Source organism: Siphateles boraxobius, unplaced genomic scaffold (assembly GCF_051911475.1).
Source record: "Siphateles boraxobius isolate OS27281-9 unplaced genomic scaffold, OSU_SipBor_1 22, whole genome shotgun sequence".
Taxonomy (NCBI): Eukaryota; Metazoa; Chordata; class Actinopteri; order Cypriniformes; family Leuciscidae; genus Siphateles; species Siphateles boraxobius.
Genome location: NW_027508833.1, coordinates 12,972,465 through 12,982,720, shown reverse-complemented (window position 1 = coordinate 12,982,720; position 10,256 = coordinate 12,972,465). Strand labels below are relative to the sequence as shown.

The 10,256-nt window shown below is 37.9% G+C and overlaps 1 protein-coding gene and 1 long non-coding RNA gene across 2 annotated transcripts; both read left to right on the top strand.

The window, feature by feature from the left end:
• Positions 1–585: 585 nt before the first annotated feature.
• Positions 586–852, top strand: LOC143746350 (uncharacterized). The gene is made up of 2 exons (XR_013206506.1): positions 586–723; positions 800–852. It is a non-coding gene; the product is annotated as an uncharacterized LOC143746350 (long non-coding RNA).
• Positions 853–7,169: 6,317 nt separating this feature from the next.
• Positions 7,170–8,362, top strand: gpx2 (glutathione peroxidase 2). Its single transcript, XM_077238628.1, has 2 exons — positions 7,170–7,530; positions 7,750–8,362. The coding sequence occupies exons 1-2, from the start codon at positions 7,240–7,242 to the stop codon at positions 8,107–8,109; spliced, it is 651 nt and encodes a 216-aa protein (XP_077094743.1). The 5' UTR covers positions 7,170–7,239; the 3' UTR covers positions 8,110–8,362.
• The last annotated feature ends 1,894 nt before the right edge of the window (positions 8,363–10,256 follow it).

Here is a 10,256-nt window from a genome sequence, read left to right as displayed (position 1 = left end):
ATCCAGGGAGGGACATCCACTGACTCTGGCCCAGCAAGGGATACTGGCCTCTTCATACAAAGTACATTATTGCCATACAACTGCACATGGAAAATATTGAAATCCATATATATTTTGTTTTGTAAACTGTGTGACTTTGCCTTATAGTGGCTGGTAGCACCCTTACACTTTTGGAGCCAACAGACTATGATTTGCCGGTGAGTACTCTTTATTAAATCATAGGCTTTGCATGTCCTGTCAAAAAATATCAATACAAGTATTGAAATGGCAGAGGGAAGCCACATCTACAGCAGTGGAGTGCACTTCTGCCGATGAGACTGTGTCGCTGGACTCCAGAAGGCTCTTGGTATTTTGTGAAAATAGACACATTTTTTTATAAGTTCATAATAGATAAGAAGTCAGGGAAGTGGTACTAATAGAAAATATTATTTGTTACAGGATCCTGACATTGGGCAACCTGATAAGCAGCCTGGTAACATAGTGCGTATTGCCTAAAGTAAATTTACATTATGCCAAAATTCTGCTATGCTAACTAAAAGGTCTTCACAGAATCCACAAACTGTCAGATATCTCTACACAACCCATCTAAAGAGACAGATCGAGCTGACAGAAGTCAAGATTGATGTGAACAAAAGAAAGCTGCAGGACATGGACCTTGAGATGCAAATTAAACACAAGACACTGAGGAAACTAGAACTGGAAATCCAGAAACTAGAAAGAGAAGTAAGTGACTTCAGTTCATACTGTAACCATGACTGTAACACAATGTATTAATCATTATATTTTTTTCTCTCCAAAGCTCCAAGCTGACAAGTGATAACAGCAAAATAATAAAAGAAAAATATTCCAAAACTATTGTGGTCTTGTAACTTTTTTTTTATGAATGTCAAGTATACACTTTATATTTATTGATCCAGTGAAGTGGAACTAGAATTTGGGAAGATAACCACAGTGTGTGCTGCTGATTCCAAATAAAATGCATGTACACATGAAAAAGTTATATAGCCTGCATTATCCTTTATTAAGGGATGGGCTAAATCAAAACTAAATTAACTGAAATAATTTGCAATGTATTGTTCTCTAACAAGTCTTCCATTTCTGTTATCTGGGAATATGGCAGCATTGTCCCAATTAACATCCAAAGCAACTCTGGGAGCCCTTTCTTTTCTTAGGCTGGCAATATTGTGCAGCACTGTGCAGGCAACAGTCACATCACATGCTCTGTCTGGGGAGACCCTCAGGTGGTGCAGGCACTGAAATCGTGATTTCAGGAGGCCGAAGGTCATTTCAATTCGAGCCCTGGTTTTGGCATGGGCATGGTTGTAAGCTTGCTGTGCTGGGGTTTGGGGGTCTGTAAGGGGAGTCATCAGAAATGTCTCACAGGCATAGCCTTTGTCCCCCAGCAGCACACCAGAGAACTCCCCTGCGAATACAAAACATAATTCTTACAAGTACTGTACCCTTGATGTTCAAGGTGCTTAAAAAAAATGGGGTGGCTTACCTAGAGAGAGTCTCTGGTAAATTCTACTTGCCCGAAAGATTCTGGAGTCATGGACTGAGCCAGGCCACTTTGCCTCTAAATTTGTGATAAGGCAGTCAGCATCACAGATCATCTGTAAAAATATATAGCCTATTAAGGTCATTTAATCCACAGAATAATTATGTAGCTGACAGTAACCATAACTCATTCTTACCTGAACATTGACACTGTGGAAGGATTTCCTGTTAACATAATCTCCCTCATGTGCCCCTGAGGGGCGTTGGATACGAATATGGGTGCAATCCACTGTACCAAGGCAATTACATTAGGAAAAGCTGTAACACAAAATAATGAGTGTCATACTGTGACTATGCTAATGTAACATTTTGTAGTAATCTGTTATTATTCATGTAACCTGCAATCTTGTAGAACTCCTCCTTGATGTGGATGAATCTTCTGTGACCAGGGAAGGTGATAAATATGTGCACAAGAGATTTCAATGCCAGACTTACATTTCTTATTGTGCGGCAAATAGTGGCTTTATTGAGGTTTTCTGCATCACCGACAGAATACAGAAACATGCCACTTGCAAAGAATCGCAGTGCTACGCAGACCATCTGTGGGACAATGAGAGCATGGCTCCGTGCTGTCTTGTGCTGTATGTTTGGACCCAGCAGCCTACACAAATATCTGATGCCATCACCTGAGAATCTGTACCTCTCAGTCAGATATTCGTCTGAAAAGGCCAATGGGTCTGCCCTATCTCGGAAGACTCTTTCATGCCTGAATGCTCGTCTGAGTATTAAAACTTCCTCATCAACTTCATCATCCAACAAAGGACAAGCCATTGTGAATAGGAAACACACAAATCTTTAGTCTATATATACTACACATTGACCTCGTTACGGACTTAATTGAAACCACATTTGCAACTTCATGAGCCATTTCTTATTATCTCATCAACTGCAAAAAAAATGTTTTCTCATTCAACAGTACATTTCTACTCTATACTTGCATATATAGATATACATAGTCTATATTCTATTTCTCATATTGTATAGTATAGTTATTTTGCACTGTGTTGGCATTCATTGTGGACAGCAAAGTAATAATTGCTCAGGAAAATCTGCTTTCCTCACTGGGTGTATGACAATAAACGCTTTAAATCTCGAATAATATATATATATTCATCAAACCTCTGACAGTGAAATGAACAGCAGTTTTCAATAATAACTAAAATAACAGTACGCATACTTAGATGAATGACAGTATATCTAGTATTTTAATGCAGGACCATGAAGTGACTAAAACACATTAATATCTAGTAGGATTTAGGGAGGAACTAGCCGATAAATCACTAGGATTAATCTTAGCCTGGTTGTTAGCCTGCTCCGGAGCAGGCTAGCTGCAAAGTGTAAATCTCCATAGTAACTTAATGTAGATTAATTTAGCCTCCCTTCATGCAACCAAGTAAGGGCTAAATTCAGCCAGGATAACTGGAAAATCCCAGCTTAATCCCTTATCTTGCTTTTGTGCAATACCCCGTGTGGCTGCAGGTCTGGGTAAATATAAGTCCGGTCTCAAATAGAGGTCGGGTCTGTTTTTTAGTTTTAGGTTGTATTAAATCTTCTAAAACCCGTCAGATCGTCCGCTTTTTGGCGGAATAGAATGACTGCTGCGCATGACAGGGCGCTTAACGAGCAGAGAGAGAGAGAGCCCCGGCCGCGCGCGCGCACTCTCACGTCTTCAAACAACACGAGCACTGTCTTGCTCTTTATTTGTCACATACCAGTTATAGTTCATACAACGAGCAGTGACTCACTGTGTAATAAAAACATACCCTAAATATTATTTAAAAGGTGCAACAATTTTTAATATTTTTAAATAATTGCAAAAATAACCATGCTTGTGTCATTGTAAATAATTCCGCCCCTCCCTCACTTCCGGTTCTGGCGCTGGGGTTCTGGCACTGGGGTTCTGAAACTGGTGGTGCTGCGGGTGTGCAGCTGGATATATCTCCTCTTTGGCCTTTACCCTCTCTCGAAGATTGTGTTTGATGTTGGAAATCAGAATTGGGCAAGCTCTTATGATCCACTTTCCTGCAGAGTTTAGCTTCAACCCTTTTCAAACAAATGATTTGCGTTTCAAAGCTTGATTAATTTACCACACAAAAAACACGCCGGTCAAAATTCATACCTCAGTTTTAATCGGCACTATTTTCTTTCCATTTCTATTAATCCGCGCTGCTGTCAACGTCAACAGTGCCCACGTTCCGATCAGCTGTTTCATAGTGTTCTTTATACAATTGATTGACAAAGACATAAAAAGTATTAAATTAACATTGGTGCGAACTTGTAAATTCCCAGGCTGTGACCAAGGATGTGCCGGGATCAAAGTTCAGATTCCATCGTTTTCCTGTTTCGAATATAACTATGAGACAGCTTTGGCTGGTTGCCATCGGCTACTCTGCGGGAGCTAAAATATCCAGAATAAAGGATTTTGTGTAGGTGTGTAGTGCTCACTTCAGCGAAGACGATTACATCCCCAACCACGGAGGAAAAGGGAAAAACAAATTCAAAAGGAAGAGTTTTGCTGTAGCCTACCAGTACCACGTACGGGTAAGCTCTATTTACTAACTTTATAATCCCATTTCTAAACTGTACGGTAAACAAGCTGATGTTTAGATTCCATTATAAAACACGTGAAAAAAGATGTCTAATATAACAACAGTACATAGGGATATTGGTACAATTTGCTGAGAAAACTATTTGATTGAACACACACACAATTGAGGTTTTGTGTTGCAATCAATAACATTTGATTTGATCTTGTATACTCCGGTTCATAAAGGTATCCCTGATCCGTCTGACATTGTGCTAAAATTGGTTTCATCATCAGAAGTTTCGCAGTCAGACTTGTTGTCAGCGAGTCGCGCTATCAACAGCTGATCGGAACGTGCGCACTGTTGACGTTGACAGCAGCGCGGATTGATAGAAATGGATAGAAAATAGTGCCGATTAAAACTGAGGTATGAATTTTGACCGGCGTGTTTTTTGTGTGGTAAATGAATCAAGCTTTGAAACGCAAATCATTTTTTCACGTAAAAACGCACAGTTTTGTGGCCCCGGAAAATAACCGGGATTACTTTATTGAAAAACTTCCAGCGGCCAGAACTCTGACCAGAGAGGTGACAACAGAGTGGGTCAGTGTGTACTATAGTGCTGGTAAGGATTGCATACAACTTCATGTCTTAAATGGGCGAACTAACCCTTTAAAAGCTGCTAGATCAGCTTATTTTTCAACCCTATTCGAAGAAAATAAACAAACCCCTAGGTATTTATTTGAAAACGTGGCTAAATTAACTACAAATAAAGCTTCAATCCCAGACATTTTCAAGCACCACAGCAGTAATGACTTTATGAATTTCTTAACTTACAAGATTGATATTATCAGGGCGAAAATTATAACTATGCAACCGTCTACTACAATATCGCATCAGGCAGTGCATTGTAGTCTCCTTGAGGAAAACTTACATTCAGAGACGAACAATTTTCCAAACTCGTTAAATCATCTAAATCTTAATATCATTAATTAATCTTTGTCATTAGGATACGTATCAAAAACTTTTAAGCTGGCTATGATTAAACCGCTTGTTAAAAAAACGCAACTTGATCCTGCAGAATTAGTCAATTAGAGGCCGATCTCGAATCTACCTTTTCCGTCAAACATGCTAGAAAAGGCAGTATCTTTACAACTATGTTCCTTTCTAGAAAGAAATGGTATCTGCAAGGACTTTCAGTCAGGATTTAGACCATACCATAGTGCTGAGACAGCTCTCATTAGAGTCACAAATGATTTGCTCTTATCATCCGATCGTGGTTGTATCTCTCTATTAGTGCTACTCATTTGTGCTGCATTTGATACTATTGACCACAACATTCTTTTAAATAGACTCGTCAAATGCCAAATTAGGTTGGCATTAGTGGAATTGCATTAGCATGGTTTAAATCATTATCTGACCGTTATCAGTTTGTAGCAGTAAATGAAGAGATGTCTTATCTATAACAAGTTAAGTATGGTGTACCTCAGTACTAGGACCGCTGCCGTTCACTCTGTACATACCCTTAGGAGATATCATTAGGAAGCATGGCATTAGTTTTCACTGTTATGCTGACGATCTCAGCTCTACATTTCTTCATGCCCTGACGAAACTTACCAATTAACGGAATGCATAGCTGATATAAAAAACTGGATGACTAGTAATTTCCTATAATTAATTCGGAAAAAACAGAGATTCTAATTATTGGACAAAAAACCAATAATCCTTACGTAATAACCTAGAATACTGTCTAACACTTGATGGCTGCTCTGTCAAGTCTTCGTCGTCGGTTAGGAACCTGGGTGTGCTGTTTGATAGCAATCTTTCATTTGAAAGTCATGTGTAGTATCTGTAAAACCGCATTTTTCCACCTTAAATATATCTAAATTATGCATATGCTCTCAATGACAAATGTAGAACAATTAGTTCATGCATTCATGTCATCAAGGCTAGATTATTGTTATGCAATTTATGGGGTGGTTGCCCTGCACGCTTAATAAAATAAACTACAGCTGGTCCAAAACGCAGCAGCTAGAGTTCTTACTAGAACAAGGAAGTATGACCATATTAGCCCGGTTCTGTCAAAACTCTATTGGCTCCCTATTAAACATCGTATCAATTTTAAAATATTGCTTACAAAGCACTAAATGGTTTAGCTCCCCACTTGAGCGAGCTCCTAACACATTATAGTCCTTCACGTCTATTGCAATCTCAAAAATTTCGGCCAGCTGGCGGTTGATCCTTTTCCTATTTAGCACCTAAACTTTGGAACAATCTTCCTAACATTGTCCGGGAAGCAGAAACACTCTAAAAAACAAATCTCTTCAACCTGGCATACACATAGAACACTATACATCCTATTATTCAAATCAGTTAAATGATTATTAGGCTGCATAAATTAAGTCAGCCAGAACCGGGAACACTTCCTATAACACCTGATCTAGGCTACTCGCTACATCATAAAAAGAATGGCATCTACGCTAATTTTAGTCTTTCCGTTTATTCCGAGGTTAACTGTAATCAGCCAGACCCGGGCCGTATCCAGATCAGATGGTGGACTTGCGCCTGGACACGACCACAACGCATTCCATTTAATTTTATATTTAACAATATTTTTACAACATTATTTTCCTGTTATCTCTGTAAAGATGCTTTGAAACAATCTGTATTGTAAAAAGTGCTATATAAATAAAGGTGACTTGACTTGACATACATATTTGCACCATGCTTTGACCTATTGCCAAAGAAATTAATGGTACAAAAAAATGGAACAATTAAGTGACATCTTATTCACTACACTGTATGAAAGATCTAGGCACTCTAAAGAAGATTAACATGTGCAGTCATCCATTTTTTAGAACGTTCAATGAAATTGAGACAGACATCATCAATAAAATATGGCCCAGAAACTGATATGGTTGCTAAAAATTTCCACAGAGCTCAATGGAGTTTTATTTTATCTGCAGCAGGCCTTCCATTTCAATCTTTTATGAATACTTTGTATTATTCTAGCTAAATTGAATAGTTCAGGATTCAAAACTACATTGTTTGCTTCATTGCACCGGTCTTTAATTCCATATTTTAAGACAGTTATCTTTACAAAAGGTTGACTATCATATATCTGTGTAAGACACCTGGCATGCATTATACATGACATCACATGACCTGTCACATTATTGTAGAAAAAGACACTGCTTATGTCATTGTGAAGAGGAGAGCAAGACTGAACATGACATTTATAGCTAAGACATTTTATGATCTACATGCATCTACGCTGGAAGGGGAAACAATTGATTTTAATATTTTCAGAGGACGAGTGGTACTAATAGAAAATGTGGCATCACTCTGAGGGACAACCACCCAGGACTATATCCAGCTTAATGAGCTCCAGAGCAGATATCCTCACCGACTTGTGGTCCTGGGCTTTCCCTGCAACCAGTTTGGATACCAGGTTTGTAAATGAGGAAGTGCAACTCAACTTTTATTCACTATTTAAGTTACACTTAGTTCTACATATGTATTTTACTTGTGGGCTCAGTGTCCACAAAATGGTAAATGCAACTATTCATGCTTTTACTAGTATTGATGAAGAACTTTGTAGGAATATTGTACATTATTTTTATTGTAATCACTGAATTCTCCCTACTTTTTCCATTTTGTCATTTTCCAGGAGAACTGCTCTGATGCAGAAATTCTAAATTCCTTGAAGTATGTACGTCCAGGTGAAGGGTATAAGCCTGCGTTCACCATTTTTGAAAAGTGTGTTGTAAATGGGAGTGATACACATCCTGTCTTTTCCTACTTGAAAGACAAGCTTCCTTATCCAGATGATGATCCTATGTCACTTATGCAGGACCCCAAATATCTGGTCTGGAATCCCATCAGTCGGAATGATATTTCTTGGAATTTTGAAAAGTTTCTAATTGGGCCAGAGGGTGAACCCTTCAAGAGATACAGTAGAAAGTTTCAGACTCTCAATATTGAACCAGACATTCAAAGACTGCTGAAGCTGACATCAAAAACACATTAATTGATCATATGTCACAATTTAGTGATGGATTAACTCAATACCACAAGATTGACAATGGTTTTAAATTCACATTATCTTCCATGTTAGCAACATTGTGGCATCATCTCGCTTTCTTTTATATTACTTAATGAGAGTGACACACCAAAATGTAATAGGGTTTCACCTGAGATTGTATATATAATAGAATTATAGATGATGCCATTAACGTATCCTCTGTAATGGAAATGCCTTAATAAAATATTGAGCAACGCAATGGGGGTTCTGGCTTACTGGACTTGGTTCAATAATATGACTTTGCTTCACTTGTCTCACTGAACATTTTATCTTTGTCTAAAGTGGCGTCTGCAAGCATAATGTATTGCAAGACTGGGATTGTGCTTTTATACAACAGTTCAACAAGAGTATGTAAATAAATAACGAAAAACAAAGACTAATACACCCAAACCTTCGTAATTAAAAAATGTCACTTTAGAACTAGAAACTAGAAAGTCTCTGACTGCTTCAGGAAAGTCATAAGTAGCCTATAGTATTATAAGAGAGAGAGCGAGCGAGAGAGAGACTAAGGGTTTAGTTAGGGTACGTTTTTCCTTTGAGTATTCCGCGTACAGACGACACCATTGTCAAAACAATCCTCATTCACACGATCTGCAAAACGAAAATGATTAAAAACGCGACGTCATTGTCTTCAGAGAGTCGCGTTTTTGTTGTTTAAGACCGTTTTCAAAAAGTTGCACTTTGAAACCCATTTTCAAAGGTTTGCGTTTTCAGGCACCCAAAATGGCCAACTTAAAACGTAAAATGCATTTTTGCTGTTCATTTAAACAACAACGCCGTTTTGAGTTGTTCAAATCCATATCGCTTTAAAATATAACATTCTGTGCACATTTCAGTAGCACTTTAGAATAATGGTCCGTCATTAAAAATAAACTTTGCAGGAAGTAATGTTGGAGTATGTAGTAGTACTACGTGAAAACTTCAGCTTCTATTAATTAATATGGAAACAAGCTTAACTAATCAGTAAGTAATATTGTATTTAGGATTTAGTTCCTAAATAGGTAATCAATAATTACTGAATGAAATTGGTATCATTACTAAATAATAGATAACTATGACAAATTATAAAGAATTACTAATCACAACCTTAATACATCTAAGATGTGAGCAATTGTCTTTTTTTACTCTTAACGTGATCATAAAATGCATCACTAATTACTCAGGTGTTAACTCCCTCTGCAGGAACTAATAAAGGTCTGGACCATTATTTTAAACTGAAAAACATCTTTTTCACTTTGAAATAATGGTCCAGATGTATAGGCGTATAAATGCTCCTCACTGCTCCGGGGGGTTAATAAAGGCCTTCTTGTGTAAGACAAATATCCATATTTAACACGTTACAAAGTAAAATTCTAGCTTTCGGCCAAACGGCCATTCGCAGTCCACTTACGCCTAACTTAAGCAACTTATGACGTCGGAAATACCGTAGTGCTTTTTGTGTGACGTTAATATCAGCAGTACGTCGCATCACTCGTGTAAGTTGCGCTTTACAGTTAAGTCGAATCCGTATGTTCATTTGGCTGGAAGCTAATTATTTTACTTTAAAAAAAATTAAATATGGATATTTGTCTTACACAAAGCTTTGCTTCAGAAGGCCTTTATTAACCCCCTGAGCAGTGTGGAGCACTTTTATGATGGATAGATGCACTTGTATGGACTTCAAGACATAAATGGCCATTCACTGCTATTATAAAGCTTGGAAGAGCCAGGATATTTTTTAATATAACTCCAATTGTATTCGTCTGAAAGAAGAATGTCAAATACACCTAGGATGACTTGAGGGTGAGTAAATCATGGGCTCATCATGGGCTAAATCATAATTTTTGGGTGAACTATCATTTTAACCAAACCATTCAACCTACCCGTATCACCAAACCTGCCCTAACCTTACCCGTATCACACCTCAATAGCAGCAACAGTGTTTTGCAATAGAACTGGAACATACGTACATACTTAACAATTCATTTTTATTTTTTGACACTAGTACATAGTTAAAGACATATGTGGGACCAGTCATTCTTATGTTACATTTTCTGTTAAACATCCAGATCACTCATAGTGTTGTGATTTAGAAGTCGGAGTCAGGTCCATTT